Genomic DNA, 24545 nt, shown 5'->3' with positions numbered 1-24545 from the left:
CAATTAGCAAATTAGTTTTTACCAGGCACCAGATGATAATCACCTTCCCTGAGTTAATTTATCTTATTGGGTGAACTCTCCGCTCCTCAAAGACTAGAGTATATTGGTTCCACTTGGGACCAGGGCCAATATTAATAATAATTTTCAAATTAACTCTTCCAGACCCTTAATTCAGCCATTAGGAAGAAGACAAATAACTAAACGTAGGCCATGCCATAATTCTGCCCAGGATTTCTTGCCTGAGCTTTGCCCCATGGATCAATCATGGGGTGGTGTGCTGGGGGCCTGGGAGAAAATGGGTGGAAACTATGGAAAAATCGTCAACCAGGATCCAGACCTGTGCATCTAGCATTTCCTGGTGAGAGAGATATAACCTTTAAGAGCAAGTTACAGTAAAAAATATGTGGCGCTCAGGAGAGACTTGGTCTAAATTCAAGGATCTTGATCATTTTGTGAGAGAGCAAGCTTTACCAATTTTAAAGCACATGTCGTAAATGACAAATTTACAGCTAATAGTGATAAAGCTAGCCAGATAAGCTTTAATAAAAAAAAAATAGCTAATTTATAATCAGAGTATTGTTTGTATGTAAATTGACCTTCTACGGTGCCTCGAGGGTTAGTTTCTGAAAGAGATTTGTCTCCCTGAAATACTGCTTCTACTCCCTGTTCAGGGGGGTGTGGTATTGATGAAAAGTAAACCCAAATGTGGAAGGAGAAAGGTCTGGAGCAACTTTCCGCCAGCCTCTGCCTCGTTTGAAAAGCAGGGTCATAATGATATCTACATGTTTGCCTTTCTGAGGAGCAGGACAGAAGGGGAAGTGGGGGAAGCGCCAGGCCATGACCCACACACACACCCTGTCGCTCAGGGGCGCGGTTCCGTTATTATTGTTCTTCATAGGGAACCCTGGAGTGAGGGCCAGCCAATGTGTTTTGTTTGTTGGAAGGCAAATTCTCAGTTAGTGGGGTTTGTTTTTCCCAGGAAACAAACAAATGACCTTCTGAGAGACCCCAACACCCTGTTTATAGTGCCTGTTGCTACGAAGTGGGGGCAGTTTTGGGGGTCAGAAGCACAGAATAGACAGTCTGCACCCAAGCTCCTCCTTACTCTCCTGCCAGCCATCTTCCACAGCGCTCAGCTAAAACACGGCTTACTTAGGAAAATTCCAGAGCTGCAGATGCTGGGATGCTGGTTTCTGTCAAAGTTGCTGAGAGCCTAACCTTTGATGTTTCATTCCCAACTGAAAAGACATCTCCCCCAGCGGGTTTGCCCTTCCCCAGCCGCACTGGGTTCCGGAGTGCTGACTCTCCTTTATGGGGTCGAAGAAGGCTTTCGTGATATTGCAAAAGACATGCTTTCTCAAGATAGGCTGGAGGAAAAAACCCCTCCATATTTAATGATGCTATTCCAGCGAAGCAGGGCCTTAATGATGATAATAATAATAATTAATGGCACAGCTAGAGAACTGACAAATAATGGGGAACAGATGATCCCTTCTTGGCTTAAAAAAAAAAAGTCTGTACGCCTGCAGAAAATTAAACAGACCCTTTCCTGGCAATTTAAAACTCAGATGCCTCAGCCAGAGTCAGTTAGTGGTTTTTCTTTTTCTCCGTGGAGAGCTAAAAGTACAAAAATCCAACTATTTCCAACTCCTGCATTGCCACATGAAACAAAATAAGGCATATGGCCTTGGCCCAGGGTCTCAAGTTTAGCTGCAATTCTCACTTTCAGACTGCTCCCACCAGCAATTTTGGGTTCTTTTATCTTTTATAGCCTTCTCAATTGTGCTAATAAAGTGTAATTTTCTCACCCTGTTTCTACTTCTACCGTCTTTTCAAATGGCTTTGGATTTTGCAAAACGGTAACGTTGGGCCCCTCACTACTGGGATCGAGTCACTCTGTTAGTGGGCTTCTGTCCTCCTTCAGCAAGGCAAGCCTGTGCCCTGGTGACGAGCTAGATAAGCAGTCCCCTCTGCTGAGTGAGTCTGAGAAGTCTTCTTACTGGTACTGAGACCCAAATGAATCCACTCAGGAAGAATTTGAATAAGGTTCTTGGTCAGGCATCTGAAAGAATTTTTTAAAGCCACCAAGAAAAACAATCTTTTGGCCTAGAAAAGCGTGCCCCTCTTCTCCATATCTACCTGTGATGCTACAAAGAAAAGAAGAGGTGGCAAACATCATTTTATTGGTTTACTGTCAAGGGGGGAAGCAGAATATTGGGTCTGTACCTCACTCTGAAGGATCATCACAGCGTGGTTAAAATGGTGGTGCTCCAAGGTAGCAGAAGTTCCATAGAGTTGGGCCAGGGCAGAGCCGCTCCTGAAAGAGGTCAGAAGGGTGAGTGATCCGGGCCCTCCATCTGCCATTGATTTTCCCACACCAGTACTTTGGATCAAACTGCTTTTCCTGCTTTGGCTCAGGAACATGAGCATCTACATTCTCAGGGAAACTGTGTAGTTCACTTATCCATGAAGGAAATATTTTGAAAAACTTCTGTGTGCTAGGCTAGAGCCTGTGGATGATACAGCAATAAATGAGACTGAGTCCATGTTGGGGAGACATTTACAGACTAGTAAGGAACAGGACATGTGGTCATAAGGGAAGGTAATGCCCATGACACAACAACATAGAAAGTGTTCCAGGTCCAAGCCAAGTGCTGTGGATGATTCTAGCTCAGGGGATACGATTCATGAACTAAACCTTATGTAACCTCTGAGGGCCCAGAACAACTAACTCTCTTATACTAAATGCATTTAACTCTCCATGGAAAAAACCCTTGGGAATATTGGGCAGAGGCCATTTAACCAATACATATATGGCTGACAAGCTTCTACTACTGTTTCCCAGCCCACAGTCCCATTATATCTCAGGGTAGAACTCTGGAAAGTTCCCTGGTTTTGGAGTCAGATCCTGGATCTTGGTAATAGCTTTGGACAATTACTTGGGTGCTTTAGGATTCAGTTTCTTTGTCTCTAAAATTATGATAATGCTATCTACCTCCTGTTATTTATGAAAATAAAATAAAATATTTGAAAGTGCCTATCATAATGCATGACATGGAGTAGACTGCAGTCTAGTAAATCCTGTAAATCAGTTAAAACCCATATTTATTTCCATTCTAAAAAAGAAAATATTAATTGATAGTTGAAAAAACTATTTTGAATTATCTATAAATCTTGCTTATGTAGAACAATTTAATTCTCAACAGTATCAGTTAACCAAAGTGTTCATTGGAAATGTCCAAGAGTGTTCATTTCCGGCTCTTGTGGATTAGGGATTAGAGCATTTTATGAGCTAAGAGATATCCAGAGAATCCTATAGTTTAAAGGGCAGTCCCAGGACTCTAATGACACATCCGGTCCTTGTATTCTTTCCTGCGCATTCTAGAGAGTTTGGACATTAAAAGGGCGATTTGGCTTTTATTTGGAAATGTCAGAGATTGATAGCTCACAGTGTGCCCTGCTAATGAGAGGAGGAAGAACTGTATTTTTGGTCAATGTGAAGGATTTTGGTCATAAACTGTCTTCCATCTCCACTGTGAAGTGGCCCAAGGTCCCAGCCAGATCAGGAGCCCAGGGACCTTGCAAAGACTCAAAGCTGACCACATGTTGGGGGAAACACAGAGTTCCACAGGGATTATTATGAATACAGTTGGTAAGGAGGGAATTAGGTTTTAATCAAGTGTGTGTTATTTCTTTTAATCTTACCTTAATCTGTATCATTAAATAAGTGAAAATTTTTTGGGCTAATCGTAATCGTCAATGATTAATTAATATTTAGTTTTAGTTAGTATTTTCTATCACAGGTCATTTTTATGAAAATACATTTTTCAAAGTGTTCACTGTATGCCTTTGTTTTGGTTTTTGAAGTTCTAGGAGGTCCTATGTGCATGTCACATCCAGTTACCTGGCATGGAACAGGTACTTAAAAAAATTAGCTGCTTGGCTAATAAGCTTACAGTGGTGTGGCTAGAGATTTAGTTTGAACTGGAAAGTTGACAGTAAAAAGTGTGTTAGCATATTTTGTAATAATGTTATTAATAATATAACTATCATGAGTACCTACCTATCATACATTAGGCAACATAATAACGACTTACTATGTCATTTCATCTAGTCCTGACAACCACCATGAAATAAGAGTAATTTTTCTCATTTTACAAAGGAGGAAACCTAGGCTCAGAGAAGTTATACAACTTTTCCAAAGCCACACAGCTGGCGGGTACCAGTTCTGGCCTGGAATCCAAGCTTGTAAATTTCTTCTCATTGCATCATGAGAAAGATAACTTTCTCATTTCTGCTACTGAGTCTCCATTTTTGCCAAGGTGGTTGTTATCAATGAAAGAAGATTTCAAAATTTAATGGAGAATTCTACTTGTATAACTGCTAACCACAAGCTCAGATTCTTGTGATTTGTTTCTATTTGCCAGCCATGCCCAGATGCCCCTCACTTAGTAATGTGAATCCTGATAACAGTCATTGACACAGGCTAAGGTCATGATGCAACATATTCTCTCTTCCTTTATCATGTTGGTTTAGCAGACCTCGCAAAAGTTAAACCAGCTAGAGGATCACAGATTACTTTATATTTTCTTTTTTCAGGATGACTGGGATGTTTCCTCCCTCCACCAGGGGACACCTTATTAGAAATGCTCCAGTGTCTCCTCTCCCTCTTCTCCAGATCCACAGGGCTTCTGAGTGCCAAACTCAATCAGATGTCCTCTTGGGCATTTGTGGAAATGCAGCCATGTGACTGTCCCCAGTCTGAGCATCTCTGCAGCAGCCTCCCTCTTTGTTCCCCTTGTAATTGCATCTTACATTCTCTGGACTCCCACACAATACTGAGTTCATCACAAAAATATGTAGATTTTGCAGCTGAAGCCGACTAAGGCTACAAAAAGTGGAGGAAGACATTGTGGTTCATTCATTCATCTATCATTCATTCACCCATCAAGTATTGATGACTCTCCCAATGCCAGGCTGCAGGTGTGCGGAGTACAGAGATAGATAAGACTTGGCTCTTGCCCTCAGGAAGCTCACAGTCCCTCTAGTTGTGCAGGAGAATTTCTCTGATTGGACCTGCTCTAATACTGCTCATCTTTTTGCAAGCAAGGTGCCGTCTTAGCGTTCATGAAGTAGAGCATGAGACCAAACCCACTTTGTTTCCTAGAGTAAAATCATAAAAGCAAGAATACTTCCATTTCCATGTAGACCCTTGGTTTACACTACCAGATTTGGTCTTTGTCAGTTTTTCTAAGACTGCAAAACCTCATGGTGCTTTTTCTCTCAGGCCAAGTCTCACTGAGGGTGTTGCCTTACCTGCCACTAGGCTATGAACCTCCTAGGCCATAGGAGTGAAGCCCATACACATTAAATTTGATGTAAGTGGCCAAAAATAAAATGCATCTGTTAGGATATATATACCTTATCAAAAAGTAGTCTGCAGAATATTCTTTGAAATATGAAATGGCATATGGGCAGAAATGAAAAAGGTCCTATGGTCAAATATATTTGGAAAATGCTGAGTTTAAAAAGTTAAGTTCTCTCTTTTTCTTAATTGTAGGATTTCCCAGTGGTGTCAGTATGTGAAAGTACACTGATCTGGCAGGGGGGGACATCATATGCGGTATTAACCAATCTTACTTTGTCATAAAACCATTTTTTAAAAGAAGCCATGTCTTTCATGTAATACATTTAGTGTCAAGGTATACTTCCAGTTTTTCACATAAAATATGAAAAGATACCCACATTATTTGCATATGGAAAAAAATGAACCTTAACTCCAGCCCTCATTTTAATTGTCTATGGTAAGTATATCCATCGTATAAGAGCTCTGGGGCACGCACAATGTAATTACAAAAATATTACATATCCAAATTATGGAGCTCTATATATCTCCAAATTGTGGATACCCATATTGTATATCCAAATCCCAGAAGCACAGGAATATTTATACATGTGATTATTCATGAAGCTCTTTATTGATTAGGTCATCCCGACGTACTGAAGTTTCTCATTTCTGGATAGGTGACACACCAAGGAGAGACTTATTAAAAAGAAAAGTTGAAGTGAAAATTCTTTCCCTACAGGCATTCAGCACTTAGCCCAGGGAGCAAAACTGGCAAAAACATGTGTAAGTTTGCTAGACGTGCATATTCTTTGAAAGAGAGATGTGATGGAAGTGTGTGTCCATGGCTTATGGGAAAGTTTTAAAAGGAAAACTATGAAAGGTAATTAGGAAATTGAGAATTGCTGGGAGGTGGTGAGGAATGGGATTAGGCTGTCATGGCAGATTAATGTGCCCCAGGATTTCACTTCTGGGACCTGGCCGAAAGCGACAAGATGGGTTTTCATTCCCAATAAATGAGTATAAGAGATTATGCTAGAAATGAATAGAAGAAGTCTCCTAGGAGAATATACTACAAAGCTGCTCAGTACTGATATTTAATCATCGGGGGCAGCTGTAATGGAGAGGGGGATGAGTGGGAAAGACGGTCCCTGGAGAAAACAGGAGAGAGGTGTTCGCAGAGCACTTGCCAAGCATGGTGGGATGGCCGCCCTCTCTGCCTATTGATCATTCACTGCCTGTGCTCCAATACTTAAGAATTAAGAATAAAATATGAAAATGCAAAGGTTCACTCATCAGAAAGGCTAAGAGAATAAATCATACTGTGTTATGACTAAAGTCACAACTTTTTATTGTAGAGGCATTTTGCATTTTATATAGTAATTTGTCCCTTGCTAAATGTCTCCTGTTTATAGCCTTATATATGAATAAAAGGTACTGTATGCTTTGCCACATAATAACTGGTGCATTCAAATACCATTTCCAAATCACTTGAAAGGTTGGAATTATACTGTAACTACTTTAAGGGAAGGGATTGTTGGTTATACTTCTTTATGTCTCCCACAATGCCTAGCACAGAGCCTTCCACACAAAAAAAGCACTCAATTATTGTGGAATAACAAAGGAAATAAGGATTAGATTTCTTCTTAGGGCTTTTCTAAACAAGGGCATGCTTACTGAATAAGTCTTATTCCAATCAATGAAAAGGTAGTCCCTTCCCCATGATGTAAAATGTCTCTTTCAGTATTCACTGTTGAAGGAAATTTTAACCGAGGTTGGGTTCAAGAGTGACTCGCTTTGGTAGAAGCAGGGCTAATGGACATCCTGTGAGTTGGTAAATCGTGTACAAGAATAATTGTCTCGAGGAAACACGTCAGAATATCTTGGAATGGGTAGATTTGATCATGTGGTATGAGGATGCAAAAAAAAAATTGAGTTCATCAACTTAATAAGTTGAATATCATCAACTTGATACCTATTTCATATACCGAAAGTTGTTTAATCTCACATCAGTCACTTGAGATTGGGGAACTTAGTTTCCATCTTTGTAAAATTAAGGTGTTGAAAAAATATGACTATTAAGGTCTCATTCAGGTCTTTCTTTTTATGGCTCTGCGTCTTGATTTGCTGGATATCAAAATATATTTTAGTTTTCCAGAACTCACATATATGGCAAAGCAGCCAATAAACTGGAAGCTCAAAGGCCCCAAATAAGTATTACAAAGTCATGTAAGAAAGTATTATGCAGTGGTTAAAGAATGGCTTTTGGAATCAGGTAGCCCAGGTCTGAATACTATTCTGCCACATTCTGGGTGTATGAATCTGGTGAAGCTAATTACTTTCCTGAGGCTCAGGCCCTCCCTGTTAAATGGAGACAAAAATATCTACCCTACAAGTATTTTGGTGAGCACTGGAGGTAGGAAAAAACACACTGTAGTTCTTCTCTTGGTCTCAGGTACTGTTAGTTGCAAAGAACAGAAACCAGTTGGAGCCGCTTCACTAAAGAGAAGGTTGATTAAGGGAGAAAAGGAACTCTGATGGAGCCCAGTTATCACCAAGTGTGGCTGGGTCTCCTGGAAAGGGAGGAGAGCTGTGGGAAGGAGGGATCAAGTCTGCTTTTTCTCTGTCTTTCTCTAGGGATGTACAATCTCTCTTTTCTATTTCTCTCCAAATGCCTACTTTTCTTCTCTTCTCTCTGCAGATTCCCTTTCTTGTTTCTCTTATCTCTTGGTGTGGTCATCACAGATTTCCCAGAATAGTAGCCGACAGCTGCCAAGCCTCTGTAGATCTGCAGCTTAGAACTCAACAGCTAACTGAGTCAAGATCATGGTAATCCCTGGCAGATAAAATATGATTAGCTGGGTTTTAGTTTGCTGTGTATTCTTGGTCCAAAGAGCTGAGAGGTCAACTAATAAGAAGGGCTGCCACTCCCAGTGATACTCAGGCTTTCTCTGGGAAAGGACATTGGTATCTGAGCACAGGTATTGTGCACTTGACTGTTAAAAAGAACCCACAAGGTGCTCAGTCTTGTTTAATGAGCATAATTCTAATACCTTTATCTCTTCTTTATGCATAAGTGGCAGAACGGTAGGCGGCTAGAGAGAGGGTGCTAAAGGAAGATATGCTGACAATGACGCCATTGACCCAAGAGAGAGAGGCATCCTAAAAAATAATGAAATGCAGACACAGGAATTCAAACATAAGGAGTTGTCAGAACCTGTAATGAGAGTATACTCAGTTTACGCTTCAGTAGGCCCCAGGGACACTATTGTCTTTAGTGCAACATCAAACCTATGTGTATAAAAACTATGTTTTATAATAATCTATAAAAGATTATACTTGTTTAAGAAATCAGGAAACTTTATTGAGCTATGTTAAAATAGTTAAATTAGTTAAAATAAATCTCATCCATTTATACATTCATCATTCATTTATTCACTCATCAAACATTCCTTGTGTGTTTCTTATGCTCCTGGTACTTGTTATTCATCACAGGTACTCAAGAAGAAGGAAAACACAGCGGTAAATCAGCAATTTAAATGTAGTGAGATGCACACTTTTGAAAAAGCAGAGAGCATTAAGTGGGCACAGAAAATTGACAAGGGGATGGCACCTCAGGGATAAAACCCAGAGGGTGATGCTTTCAGAGGAGTTTTGGGGAAAGGAGAAGGGCATTACAGGCAAGGGAAGCAGCATATTGGGGAGCAAAGAGGTGACTAAGCAGAACCCCCTCGAGCACTCCAACAGTCCCTGTGTCTGGAACACTGATGAGCTGATGGGAGTGGGGGGGAAAGGGCTGTTGGGCCGGGAAAATGGGCAGGAGCCCAGTTGAACAGGACCTTCAGGGGCTAACCCAAGCAAATGAATATTACCCTGAAAGTCACTGGGAGCCAGTGAATGTCTTTTAAGCAGGAGAGTGATCTAGTCAGTTTTGTGAATTACAAAGATTTTTCTAGAGTGTCAGGGAGGAGGAAGATTGGAGGAGGGAAGTTGGGCTGCTTGTTGTAGCAATCCAGGATGGACAGGAAGAAGCAACGGTTACAATAAGGATGCAAAGATGTGGACCTTGAGGGGTGCTAAGGAGAAGATTGTGGTGCCTTGTGGATTTCTGGTGCTGCCATTCACTGGGATAGAGGAAAAGGGAGAGGGAAAGACTGATTCTGAGGGAAGTGGGGGACTCCAATAGGAAGAACGCTCTCAGAAGGAGGGAGTGGTAAAATGTTCCTGAGGGCAAGAAGGGCCAAGAAAGAAGGACAGAAAGAGTGTCCCTCAGCTTTGGGAAAAGTGGCCATTGGTGGCCTCCCCGGGTAAGGTGGCACTAGAAGTCATGTGGAAGACAGGGGTTGAGGAAGTGAAGACAATGAACAGGCAACTCTCCAAGAAGCCTGACTGGAAAGAAAGGAATAGAAAGAGAATGGACGCCAGAAGGAGAAGTGGGGATTGAGGTGTCTTCTTCAAGATGGGGGAGAATCATTCACATTAACAGGATGCTGAGCACTAGTAGGAAGGGGAAGCAGACACAAGGCAGAGAAAAGAAGATTGATTGAGTGGGGTCCCGCAGGAGAGAGCAAGGAAGGCACCCAAAGCTGAGGTCGAGGGATTAGCCTCAGAGAGGAGGCAGCACAGCCCTTTGGCTGAGATAGGAGAGAAGGATGAAAGGATGGGGCCAGACAGATAAGTTTCTACATGGCAGGGGAGGAAATTGAGGGAGTGCTCAATTGATGGCCTCAATTTCCTCGGTGAAGGAGGAGGCAAGGTGACCTGCTGAGTGGTGCGGGGGTGGTGGTAGACAGGAGGTGGTTTAGGAAGGGAGAACAGTTTGGTACATATAACTGCTAAGGGCGGTGGGGGACGGAGCTGGTTCAGGATGCAGAAAGATCGGGGGAACACAGAGCCGCCACCTGGGTTGGGACAATATATATTTGGTATGTCTCAGACTCTCACAACTGTGACATTTTCTCCTAAAGCATTTAAAAGTCTAGGTAGAGGAGCAAGAAGTAGAATTGTTTGATTGAACTGGGGCTGAGTTTTTGCAAAGTAGATGTCACAGAAGGTTAAGAGGGTCAAGAAATCGTAACCTGCTGAGAAGAGAGGGTCAAAGCGATGGGCTATGATAGCATCCAGGATGCATAGAGAAGTGTGTAAGATAAAAATTCATTTGCTCGATCAGGAGTAAAGGCAAGGTGCCAGGACTGCCAGGCCTCAGACAAAGAGACTGGTGTGCTGTTGACCTCCAATGGCCTATTCACGTTCATACTGTGGCGGTAGACCTGTTTGGGGGCTTTGAAATCAGTCATCTCTCAGTTAACTTACTTCTTTGTTGAAGACTTCCTTAACTTCTCCAGCCCCAAACTTTTTGCTCCAGAGATGGAACTCACATATCATTTTGTTTGCAAACAGAGAATAAAAAGAATATCGAAACTAGACCCTCAATGTAAGTTGGGAGAGTGGGGTTTTGGTTTTATTTCCAGCACCCATACATTCTATAGCCTTGGCCACAGCGTGAGCTACCAAGCAACAGTTGTGTTGACCGGTCCACACTGCTTAGGGGCAGATCAATCTGTCCGTGCTCATTAAGTGTTCGCACATCCCCAGTCCTGATGAAATCCTTTGTTTGTTTCTCACCTTTCTGTGGGGGGGGAGGGATGAGAGCCACAGAGACCCTCTTCCTCACGTCGCTTTACTTCACTGCAAGTTTATACAACACCCACCATTGAAGAAACTGCAAGAGATTCTATTGGGTGAAGAAAGATATTTTGCTTCATAAAATTTCCTAAGACCACTTTTATTTTAATAGTCTCAAAACCTGATTTTGAGAGTAGCAAGTCCAAGATGCTTATAATGCCATGAAGGCAAATACTCTGGGAGGGGGAAAAAAAAAAGGCCCTTTAAAATCTGAGCTTTGTTATCTGACTGAGGTCAACAGAGACAGACCAAATCAACAAGCATGACATGAAGGGCAAATTTGCAATTAAAAGAAGAATAGGGAATTATAAAGATAGATGAGCCCCGTGACATGCACACCCAAGCCTGCGTGGCCTTGGCCTCCGATGCCAGAAATTAATGCTTGACTCTTTAGCACTCGTCACCTTTGGCTCTGAACAGAAAGGCAAATGCATTAAAATAACAACAATTAGAACACTTACTTAGCTTGGAAGGCATTGTTGGTTCCCCTGTGGTCGAGGTCATGACACAGGCATCCCACAATCACCGCTAAAATTTCCACCTCGGTCAGAATCTCTTGAAACCCTGCGGTCTGGGAAGAAGGGAAAATGGCACCAGTCACTCCTTGGGGCACGGAGGATGGATAAGGTTCGTCCCCCGAGCAGCAATCAGCTCTGTTTTCATACGCACATCATTTAAGGAAATGATTAACTGCCACCCCCTTCGATGACAGTCAGTTGGGTGGTCAGTTGCACAGACTAAGGTCCCCACTAGCTAGTGATGAATTAGCTAGATGTCGTAGTGGCCCACCCCGGCACACCAGGACACAGTTCAGACTATTTGTTCCCTTTTTAGAGAAGAGCCTGTGCTATCCAGATACAGTGACGTTTTGGCAGTGGCCCAGAGCAAAATGTGTTTTGTGATTCTACATGGCAATGATGAGCATCTCGCACGAGGAGAAAAGAGGGCTGTGAATCGAGAAGTGAAAGCTACACCCACCAGTGGCCACTCCAAGGCAGGCAACAGAAAACACCTTTTATGTACATATTAAAAGAAGGAACTTAGAGCTACTCGAATTGCTACATAATATTCTACAACTTACCTTGTGACTAATTTAACTCATAATAGGTTGGAGGACAGATTAAATTTAAATGAGGCAGGCAGGGTACGTCTTGAAAACCAGGATTTGGCAGAGGATTAGGCAACACAGATTGAGGATCGGGTGGAGTGTTATTGCATGGGATCTTTTTCTTCTAAGCCTCTGGTAACATGCTTGCAGAATGCGTAGGCTGGGTGTGAGGTCTTTGGGGAGCAGTGTGATGTTATTAGGGAACCAACGCTTGTTGATTCCTGCCGTCCTTCGTCCTTCGGTTAGTTTAGAAGAGGAAGTGAGCCTCTGGAAACACAAGTCCACGCATTTTCTTGACCCAAAGCCTTTATGTTTTCCCCTTTTTACTTAGTTAAGTCTTCCATTTCATTACTTATTAAAATCTTTATCAGAGGGCAGGAGGAGGGGAAAGTAGGGTTCACATTGCTTCCTTTTCCATGTATGTTTTATCCCCAAACCTTGGGCCCCTAGATAGTATCTGTAAGACACTTCTTTAGAGCAATGAAAACTTTGTTTTTTAATTAATTATATTTTTATTGCAGAAATAACTGAACAGTGAGTTTCTGTGTTGACAATTTTATTTTTAAAAAATTAAGTTGGGTCCCCTGCTACATTTAGAAATACACATAATTTCCCTAGCATAGCAAATGGGAGTGTTTATAAATTGTTGGGGGCAGGGGTTAAATAGCCCCTATCAAAGCTGTGTGCGCCCCTTTGTTTTAAAATTTGGAGTTGGCCGTTCATTTTAAGTTAATTTTATTTTACTTGAAGTATTACCTGACTAGTTAAAAAAACAAAAATCAAATCATGGTAAGAGGCTTCGAATCAAAACCAGCAGTCTCTCACCCTTCCCTCTTCTGGATTCCCAAAGGCACCTAATCTTTCCTTTATCGAATTTGGTAGTTATTTCCTACCGTATTTCTAGATAGTATGTCCATATTAATGGCACTTGGTTATTCATCAAGTATGTATATAGTCCTTCCTCCCTGCTGACATTGTCCTAAGAGCTCTGCAGCTGTTTCATTGACTGAATTCTCACCACAGCCCTGTGAGGTAGGAACCACTGTTATCCCCAGGTATAGATGAGGAAATTGAGGCACAGAGAAGCTAAGTAATGTTCCCAGGGACTCACAGCTAGTATGTGGCAGAGGTGGGCAAATTCCCAGCATCCAGCTGCCAGTTTCCCCTTGAACACTGATGTCTTGGTCTTGTGGTGGGTGAGAATTCTCTTCCCTTCCTCTTTGCCCTCTCACACTCACAATGCAATCCAGAGTCACATTCCATAAATATTCATGACTGAGCTAACATGTATCCAAGGATTGTTTCCTTTCTGATGTAAATGTTTTTATTTCCTGGAGTTAAGATTTCCTCGAACATCGAAGTCTTCTCACATTCTACACAGCTCTCCAAAGGGTCACGGTGTTTCTTCAATGCCTTCCTGTCCTGGGGACTCCCGGCGGTAGCCTGGTCCTTCCCTTTGTTCTGGATTCTCGGTGGGCTGCCAGTTTTCCTCTCCTGAGGTTGACCCCTGCATCCCAACCTCTCTCCTTCCTCAGTTCCTCCCTCATTTCGCAGGAGCAAATCTGCCAGTGGCTGCATGAGAAAGGGTGTTAACTTTTCAACACTGAGGAGTGCGCTAACTTTGGAAGCTTTGCATGATTGAAGATGACTTTCTCTATTCAGTTGTTAGCTTTCCCACAATTCTAGCTTGCAACATTTCCACTTAGAATTTTGAAGGACAGCTCTATTGTTTTCTACTTCCGAAGCTGTGTTTGAGAAGTATGTCCAATTCATATTCCTAAAAATCAGACGTTATTTGATTTTCACTTAGAATCCTCTCTATAGGGGCACCTGGGTGGCTCTGTGGGTTAAAGCCTCTGCCTTTAGCTCAGGTCATGATCCCAGGGTCCTGGGATCGAGCCCCGCATTGGGCTCTCTGCTCAGCAGGGAGCCTGCTTCCCACCCCCCAACCCCCCGCCTGCCTCTCTGCCTACTTGTGATCTCTGTCTGTCAAATAAATAAATAAAATCTTCTAAAAAATTTTTTAAAAAAAAGAATCCTCTCTCTATCCCTGGGTTTTGGCAATTTCACAAAGATATGCTTTGGTTTAGAACTTCTTTCTCCGTCGTTTTGCTTGGTGAGGCTTTTCAACCTGGAGACTCTTTTTCTTTAGCACAATGTTTTTGTAATCTTATTTTTTAAAAAATTTCCTTTCCCCTCTTTTTGGGGTCCTATTTGAACAGAACTCCAGTTGGTTGGATGTTGGGCTCCCTGTATTGATCTCTTTACACTCTTGTCTCTTGTTTTCTGTTGCTCATATTGACTTTCCCCTCTTACTTTCCAGGAGTCATCATTTATAAGCATTTTATCTGTTGTTCCTTTCCTCATAGCATGCTATTCTTCTCTCACGGATGTGTTATCACCTCATCTTTTGGAAGATAATCATTATAATTCCTCTGAAATTCTCTTCTGCTCCTTAATTGCCTGTTTCCTCTGAACTCCTTTTCTCTGCGTTTGCTGGTTTCCCCCAAATGCCTGATATCCTTGAGTGTCTACTCATATAAGAGTAAAGCATTATAATGTTTACCTCACACCAGCACATGCGGGTGGTGCCCAGATTTCTGGCCTTACCACCAGGTGAGCAGATGGCCAGCTGTTCTTCTGTTGGAAATCCCCAAATGTCAGTATCTAAACTCATTTTCTCTGAACTTGCCGATCTCTTGCTTGGAAATGGTGTAAACATGGGTATTGGCATTTTGAGAAAAGAGAACTGTATTTTCTCATCCTTGAGAATGTAGACTTTTGCTTAATTCTCTCATTTTCAGGGTGTACCTTGCCTCAACTTTTCTTTTGGTGGTATCCCCAAGTCTGGAGCCTAGTTTCTCCAGCAAATATTCTGGTTTCCTGCGCAAGTGAGGGTAAGAGTAGCCCTCTGACTACATGGAGAAGGGGTAGAGACTTGGGGGCTCAGAGTTTTTGGCACCCCTCCACTCCACTCCACTCAATTAAAAAAAATTTTATTTGATGCCTCCAGTTCCTGAGCCTTGATAAGTTCTGGAGAGATGTTTCTCACGTGAACTACTACTTCCTTTAGTGCCTCACCTTGAAGGCACTTGGGTAGATCTTCCTTTTCTTTGCTAAGCTATGAACCATCCTCTCTCCATTTTCTGTCTTCATATATTATGGTTCCAAAGGCAGATGCTTAACCCACTGAGCCACCCAGCTGTCCCCATATATTATGGTTCCATAACATATAGAATGTGTATCCATTTCTTGTTCTCCTTGTTTTTGGGGGGTGATTTTGAAAGAAGGAATATAAATGTCTTTATATGTCATCTCTGTCATCTTGGAAACTGAATGTCAGCTTTGTTGGGTTTGGATCTGCTCATTATAAGTAAGTTCTCAAAGCCTATAATATATGACATAATTATCCAGAATACTGTGGAAATCAGTGCTGTAAAAAACAATAGAATTGCACTAAAATTTACAGAGGTTCTGCCTGTGAAAATGTTATTGATTAGAATGAGCTGATGAATTAGAATAGTAAGAATAGGGATAATGTTAAATTAAGGTAATTAGATTCAAAATTTAATTAGAAGATGAAACTGAATGCCTCTAATAGGCTCGAGATCAGAATCCCGAGTCATTTTTAAGCCATCAGTTTTCATCCATTATATAATATGATGGAATATATTTTACTATAATGTTCTATGCCACCAATTTCCAACCCCTCCCCCGCCTCCCTTGCCCCTTCTTGGGAAACCACATGTAGGTCTTAAACTATTTGGATCATGGATAATTTTGAGACTTTGATAAAAATCATGGCTCCTCTTCCCAGAAATTATTCTATAAGTTTATGGTGTTCAGAGACCATGGACCCCACCTCTAGATCCTCAGAATAAAGAGTCCCTGAAGTCCAGCACACTCGCAGTCACATGGAACATATTTACCTCTCTCAACCGTGATACCTGAATTACTGAAGCAGCACCTATCTCTTGACTGTGATTTAAAGCTGCCTGGTAAATGGTTTCTGAGAATCATCAGGCTTGAAAAGTGTCCACCTGCCAGTAAGTGTCCATTCGCCCCTCCCCCCCACATCCATCTTCCTTCGCGCCCTCTCCATTCAGACCTACACTGACCCAAGTTGAAGAGAAAACGTCAACTGCCCGCTGAGGATAATCTACTTTCAAAAGAAAACACAGTGGTAGTGGAAAGTACATTTTAATGTATCTGTCCCATGCCCGACTCTATTTTCTTCTTTTATTTTCAAATACAACTATATCTTTTCTGTTCCTGACCCAATAGTTATGGATTTTACTGACTTTTATATTAATCTATTTTCTCACCTGTATTCCCTCACAGTCCATATAAAAAATGTAAAGCAGCGAAAACACTATATTTAAGCGAAGGAACAGTCAAGTCATATAGACCCACTTCTCACACCACCCTTTTAAGAAAAGCCTGTGACTACCCTCTGAGCAGGCTTCCGGCCATTGTCCTTCCTTGGGCTAAAACATAAGCTGGGATAATCCTACTCCCAGCCACCAAAGCACATAATCACCAGCATCCAAAGAACCCAGACAATAAGACTGATTCACAGGGTATCCTAGTCTACCCAGTAATTTCCTCTCACCTGGTCAACCAGGATATACTATCATTTCCAATGCTAGGATATACTATCTAGGATATACAGCTAGGATATACTATCATTTCCAAGCTGACCCCAATAGTGAGTGGAGGAAATCATGGGCAGAGAAAGAGGACTGCAGCTTTGCCACTCTGTAGAATCCAAAGAGGTCTAAAAAACAAGAGCCATGATATCAACACAATCTAGATGGTGCTATGGAGGATTCACTCACTTAACAAATGTTATTAAGTGCTTATTGTATATCAAGCCACTGGTGTTGGGGATAATGATTTCATATATGAGAAAAGGCTTGGGACAACGTTGAGAGTAGTTAACAATTCTTCAGTGCTGAGTGAACACCAGGCACTGTTCTACATACTTCGAATCCAGTAACTCACTGAATCCTTATAAGAATACTCCAAGGGAGATGCTATTATCTCTCATTTTACTGATGAGGATACTGAGGCTCCGAAATGCACTGTTAGAGTGTAACAGAGGTGGATCGGAGCTCAGGCAACCTGTCTCCCGAGGGTGTTCTCATCCACTCCGATATTCAGCTCTCTAACGTGAGGGCGTGGGTGTGGTTAGGAGGCTTTTAAGCACTCTCGTGATGATACAGTGTTAGATGACATGGCTTTAAAGGATCGACTGAGGCGTGCTTTATTCCACAGATGCTGCTATTCTTGAGTGCTGATAGCCAGATACCACAGAGCCACTGGACATCTCACCCCTAACCATGAGCTCTGACGCATCAAGAGGGAACTGATCATAAATAGTGGCGTACAAATGAGGTTTGGAGAGAAAAGAAAGATACAATGGTTTATATGTAACATCCTAACTTTACTCAATACATGCATAAAAAAAGGACTGTCGGGACAACAAAATGTTACCAGTAATTTTCAAGTCACAGTTGACTTGAAAATTTTCCTGTGTGTCCAAAATTTCCATTAAAAAATATTTATGCATTAGAATAATATATATATAATTAAATATATAATGAAATAATATATGATATGTTATATATAACATATATAAAATATACATAATATATGTGCGTGTGTGTATGTAAATTCTTTATTGTTTTAGGAATAAGCCCATGTTTCATCAAACTCTCCTACCCTGGAATAAAATAGTGACAACCTCGCAAGTATCATTCACTCATCTATTCATCGAGCAAATATTAACTAAGCATTTTCTCCATGGTAGGCATTAGGGAAGCACTAACACCCTGAAAAGTGTCCGTTCATTCATCAATTCATTGAGCAAATACTTATGAAGCAGTGTACTGCTCCAGGCACGAGAAAGAGAGCTTGGAGGAAGACAGGCATGACCCTGGCCAGCCCAAGCAGAGCTGTGAAGGTCCCTTTTCTAGAGAGAAACCATCACAGCACTGGCTGAGCTTTTTTGGAGAGAGTACTGTTGGAAGAGGTCAGCCACCCCTGCTCGGTTTCTGGAAAAGGTAGATTATGGACCACAAGCCCCTTCGTCGTGTGTTCAACTCCAGCCTGGCAAGCTGAGAGAGTGATGCCAGACATTTCTGCCTTCACATCAGATTTTGCACGTCTGTGTCGGACGTACTGAATGATGAGGGATTTCCCGAGTTCTTCCTGTTAATTTCAAAATCTAGCAGGTGGCAGACTAAGAGGAAGGGAAACCAGTGATGTAGTAGGAATTCCTAATGGTCATAGAAATTCCAAACTGAAAGTTCTTGGCTCCGAATATTACTCCACGATGCTGACAGCTGGGCACTAAAGAGAGCCCCCATTGGACTGACTCCAGTTTAGGGGGAACACGATTAGTTTTTGTAGACTTTCTTCTCCCTTTCATCTTTCTCTCTTTTCTGGGTAAGAAGAGCTCAGACCATTCCAAGGCGTTTAAAAGACCATGGTTTCTCAAGGAAGTGCCCTCTAGAAGAGTCCCTAATCTCCGTCATGTCTCAGCGGACCTATAGATGACTCCAACTTCAAAGTGATGTGAGCTAGGGGCGCAAATGCAGCACTTGGACAAGAAGCATTTGATTTCTGGTTTTCTTAATGTCCAGTGTGCAGAGTGTTGCAGGGTCACTTTCTGGGGCCTTTGTTTGATATGTTATTAAAATCAAATTTACTTTAGCCAAAGAGCACTCTTTGAGGGTTTCATCGCAAATATCGTCTATCTGTGTCTATCTGTGAAACTTAGATCTGCAAGCAAGAACCAAAGGTTCTATGAGAAGGGTGTCTCCAGTCACCCTCCCAACTGAGCACACAGGCTACTGTGGGTGGGTCCCAGCAGGGAGGGCTGTTAAGGCACGTGTTTGGCTTCCAAAGGAGCGTACAGCAAGCCCAGCGTGTTTCTCTTTGGGACTCTGTTTTGTTGGCTTCAGGATGGAATGGGTATTTCTCAACATACAAATCCAAGCAGCAGGCTGACAGGCATCGACGTAATCAACTGCTCCCAAGCAATGCGTTTAGGCAGAGGACTTTCTCAAGCTTTCAGATGGAAGCAGATTTCAATGGCTTACCAAGAGTGCTTATGAATAAATTTACACTACTCGATGCCATAGCCTATCTTCTTTTTAAAACAGGATCCTACCTCTGCCAACCAGGGCTGATGGGGGATGAAAACACAATGGGGAGGAGAACAGGAATTCACAGCCACAATCCCCTACTGGGGAAAAAAAAAAAAACCCTACTGCACAAACCAGAGCATCTGGATTTAATGGTCGCACCCCTTTGGCATTTACAGTAATCTTCATCTGCCAGGGCTTGGCTGTGCTAAGCTGGAAAAGAGGCACTTTAGCCCTATTTTTGTGGCCCAGAGTCGAGAACCTTTTCAGCCATTAGGGGACCACCATCCAACACTATGTGTACATGTCCCCTTCACCAAAGCATGTAATGTAAAACAAACCAATTGTAGTTTGTCTAATTATCCAATGGACCAGGGGTAGTTTTCATCAAATTTGCCTCTCTTTCTCCTCAAGATAAATGCAGCCGAATACTGATTTAAATCTATAGTGACCCTTCCCTTATCAAGCTAAGAGTTGGGAAAATCTTACAGTCTACATCAAAATACTTTCTGTTCTAACCAGAAGCCTCTAACGGCACTTGTCATCAAACGGTAAAACCTACATCACATTTTGGATACACCAGGGCTCTCACCCTCATGTAATGTTCAACTGTTTGCCCATGTAAGTCTGAGATAGGCGAGGGAGCAAAACTCAGTGGTCTGTCTGGTGTAATTGCATATGTTGAATGAATGTTTGATGTATGAAAAAAATAGAGTTGATTTTAATAAATTTTATGGAGTGATTTTTTAATGGCTTCCACGACTTAATTTTTAACCTACCTATTACCATAATTCACTTTGGAAAGTTAAAATCGTACAAAAAATAGAATACTGTAATGAACCCCCATGTCTTTATTATCCAACTTCATCAGGCTCCGTGGTTTTCTGGTCCCGTTTCATCTGTGTATTCACATGCATGGGTTGTTTTGTTGGCTCGTGTGCTAGGGTCTTTCAAAGCAAACCTCCAACATCTGTCAACACCCTTTATTTCATTCTCAAGATGTCCAGATGCAGTCAAATAAAAACTGGCCGAATAGCTCCTCTCTCACATTTTGATAAAATGTGTAAAAAGATATACAAATGGTATAAGGGAAATTTCGGGGTGGCTCTCTTAATAAGACCTGGGAAAAAAAACAAAGTTTCTACTTCAATTCAGATAATACAAGGACTACATATCTGTGCGCACGCAGCACCCAGTGTATTTCAAAAAGAAACAAGAAAAAGCATGTTGGATTCTTAAAGACTGAGCTTTCAACACTAAAAATATACATGCTTTGTGATTCTTCGAGGGCAAAGAGTTTTTGTTCTTGTTTAGATAGGTGGTTTATACGTTAAGATAAATTACTTGCGCACGAATATAATACCGTATGTGGTTTGTGAGCAGAGAGAATGAGGCAGATCACTCCGTGAGCATTAATTGTGCAGAGACAGACCTCTCCAAGTATGAGAAGCCAGGTTGATGAATTTCAAGATTATGAGGGCTCTTCGAAGCTTACCCAAATTTTTATTAGCCATCATTAAGCCAAAATTAAACACCGGACTCACGAAGAATTAAAACTTTTTAAAGCTCCCAGTCTGACACCTTGAAGGGCCAGTTTCCAGCCCCACAGAAAGGCCATCACTAAGTTATAAACCGGGGAGAATGGAGGCTGTGATGAATGACCACGGCTTTGCTGCCGGGTCTCCCTGACCTGGAGGACTCGGCTGGTGTCATAAAACACAAAGCGACAGATTAAGCAGTTTACCAACACCGTAAAAATCTCAAGAATAAATTCTCTTTAATCAAAAATCCTATATTGTAACGAGGCAGCCAGAGCCCTGAAACCACATTCATTTCCTCCCAAGCCTGTGTCCATGAACGGGAGCTTATACGCTCTCTGAAATGCCGGACATGATTATGTTCATACACTTTTACAATTTACATGTCCTAAGAAAAATACCCAGCTCTGGCTGATGGTGCGGGAGAATTTATTTTCACTAGGAAGGGAATGACCCATAACTCATGAATGGCAGCGCTTAAAGTGAGTTATGGAGGTTACTCTCCTGTGTGAGGAAATGGATTAGACTCTCCTTCTGCCCAATTGTATGTTTGGTTATTAGCGCACCGGGTTCTTAATTATGTGAGGCTTTGCCTTTTTTTCTTTTATAAAATAAATGTGGATAAAGGGAATGTCAACTAAAAGCATGGAGTGCCTAATTGGGGCTCTCAGAGGTGGCCAGAGAGAAGAAAAATAGAAACCTTCTTAAATGATGAAAAGGCAGCACTCTGAAATGTAATTTAAGCACAGTATTCAAACTGATTAGTGCTCGGGGCTGATACTCTGCAAATACACTGAAAACCACTGCTTTCCTAAACTGAAAATATTGCCATCTTTGAAGTTACACTGGAAGTCAAGACATACCTACATGAAGATTAAAGAACTGTTTTTTCTAACATGCAGATTTTACTGCATTCTTACGATGGTGCTGCATTTATTTTCAAGTAAATATAGTAGTTGCTACTTATATGAAAAGGAAATACAATGTGAAAATGGTGTTTGATGATTATCAACATGATCATTGTTTGTTACTTTAATAGGCAGTTACAGAACAGAACATGTAGATCTCCTGGACTTCTCAATATGACAATCTACAAAAAAAAAAAATTAGATTTCTGTTAAGATTAGGATTCTGGTTACTTAGTGAAAATATTTTATTTAAAAATTTAATAGGTTCTAGAAACATTTAATTGGCTCTGTCCTTCTTGGGAGGCCAGGGAGGGAGTGGGGGAGGGTTCCAATTGTGTCTCTCAGATCTCCTTCCAGAATAAATTTTCTATCTCCAAAATCAAGGACTTCTCTGAAAACTACAGAGAGCAGACAGCGCCTTATCCTCAAGCTGGAGAACAGGATGGATTTTTTTCTCCCTAAATGTCCCTTCTGCTCTCTAGTTTGAATTATCAATAAAATGATTTGGCTTATCTCTGAAAATAACCTTGTTGACAACACAAATATGGACTTAAACACGCTACCTCCACATTTAAGATTTAAGAAGCCCCCAGTAAATGTCAGGGGGTGTCAATGTGTTTGCTGCGATACTTGGTTATTATTAGTGTTTAACTGCGATCCCCCACCAGCGCCATGCCGCCAGCACTGCCATAAATTTTAATGCGATCATGTGCTCTTTCCTTTTCATATCCCGTGAATTCTGCAGGATCATAATATTCCAAATGAACCCGAGCTGAACCTCAGTGCGATAGAAAGAAAAAACAAGATTTCTAGCAGTGATCGTTGTTCATCGTTTTATAGTTTTTTTTTAAAAAACTGGACACAAGGCAACATGAATAATATTACCCTCAACTAAATGCACTCATTCAAATTAATCTCTTTTGAGCCCGACAGGATGCGGGGCAGGGCCCAAAGTGCTAATGAGTACATTTATGGGATAGTAAAGAACACTGACTCTTAAGGAAACCTTTTCCCCCACCCTTGGAGAATCTGTCGGAACTCATACATCATTTATAAAACCGAAAAATGTGTCCGCAACCTTGGCACCGCCGCATACCTTTTATTTCACAGAATGCAAACAAAAGCACAGTTGTTTTCTCTATCTGGTCTGCATTGTGAATAGAAGAGATGTGTTTCTCATTGTTCATTATGTGTGTGCTTAATGGAATATTTATTCTACAAGCTTCCATAGATAAAGAGAATTTGTGTGATTTTTTTTTTTTTTTTTGATCTGCAGGCTTTTTTATTCCTTGTTTCAGCCCCAAATAGTAACTGCCAGTACGTGCTGCATTTAGCCAAGGAATTAAAAATATTTGGTGAATTCTAGCTACCTAAATATCTCTAGAAGCAAAGGATAATGTTGGAGCTTTCATTTCAAAATTAGGAATTTCAGGCCAGAGGCGTGGAATAAATTAGTCATTAGCAGGGTTCCCAGTGAACTAAATTTCCACTGTTTTATATCAAATTGCTTATTCTTCAAAGTAGTTCATTCTTCTTCCCTTGTAAAGGAACGAAACTGATTTGTTACCTAGACATGAGGTTAAATACTTTTGTAAAACATAATTCTGAGTCAATAAGTTTATCTTCCATGTTCAAAATGATTTTAGGGTTAAAGGTTTGGAAGCTGGTGTGTAGATTTATATTTGCTTGTTTGGTTGTACATGGTGTCATAATTTGCTCAGCAATGACACACAACTATGCATCTTCCCACTCTCGGAGACAGATGGGTTTAGATAAATACACATACGCACAGATACAAGGTCACATGGAGAAAGTTGTGTTATTCCTGGTAACAGCTCTGTGGGCAAGGCAGTCATAATACAGTCTGACCTGATAGGAGGGGCTTTTTTGGGACACACTGGCTTTGTTGGTGCCTCTTTCAAGAAAAGAATGTGGGAGTGTGTGCCGCATGATCTCCTCTCCTAGAAAAAAAGAAGTACTTTCAGGGAAGGTTGGGAAGATTTTTTTTTTTCCTCCTTGCCTGGCAACTGGCTGGGAAACTTTGCCTTGGAGCGCCATCTAGAGGAAAATTCAGCATATGTGCACTTTCTTGGCTTTGTGACTCAGGCAGAACAAATCCAGTGGTTGGTTGGTGTGTGGTTTTTTTTTGTTGTTGTTGTTTTTTAAATATTAAGAGAAATTTTGTTCCTAACTCAATACATGGCAATAGAATATGAGATAACTGGAATGGAAATATAATCACTAATGATAACAGAACAGTGAAAGCCCCTACTAATCTTCAGGAGGGTCTGAAATGTTAATGCCCATTCACGGAAGTGAGGTTATCATTTTGCCATAAGCTGAGGTCTTATTCCAGAAACTAGAACTGATGAGTCAATTAAATTAATTTTTTCTTCACTGACCAAGTAATCTTTTCTCACATCTGTAATTATTTTCTTAGTTAAAAAATTCTCTTTAACCAGGCTGCCCATGGTCACGTCGAAGAGACTGCTTGTGGTAGGGACAAAAGTTGACGTTTTTAACTTATTGTCACCCTTAGTCAAGTTCAGCAAAATTTAATGGGTAGGAAATAATATCTTTTCCAGATGTGGCTTCTCAATTCAATGGGAGGGAGAAAAAAAATAATAACATTCACCAGTGTATTCTTTTTAAAGCCAGCGTGGGAACTTTAGTAGAGAATTCTCCCATTTTTTTAGCTAGCATTAATACAAAAACAAAACCCGAGCCTTCTCACAGAGGGCTACTCTTCAAGGTTGCTGAGTATACTTGCAAAAATAACTATTCCCTTGAAGGATTCTGGCAGTATGAATA

The 24545-nt window shown here is 41.3% G+C and overlaps 1 protein-coding gene across 1 annotated transcript in view; it reads right to left on the bottom strand.

Moving 5' to 3' along the window:
* The window catches only part of PDE11A (phosphodiesterase 11A), a 380751-nt gene that overhangs the window by 62581 nt on the left and 293625 nt on the right, over positions 1 to 24545 (bottom strand). The window contains exons 13-14 of the mRNA XM_082689397.1: positions 11491 to 11600; positions 2227 to 2317 (exon numbers count right to left, since the gene is read on the bottom strand). Coding sequence (XP_082545523.1) covers positions 2227 to 2317; positions 11491 to 11600 — 201 coding nt within the window. The remainder of the gene's footprint in view (positions 1 to 2226; positions 2318 to 11490; positions 11601 to 24545) is intronic.

The sequence above is a fragment of the Mustela nivalis genome (assembly GCF_964662115.1).
Source record: "Mustela nivalis genome assembly, chromosome: 11".
Classification (NCBI taxonomy): Eukaryota; Metazoa; Chordata; class Mammalia; order Carnivora; family Mustelidae; genus Mustela; species Mustela nivalis.
This window is presented reverse-complemented; position numbering and strand designations above follow the sequence as displayed.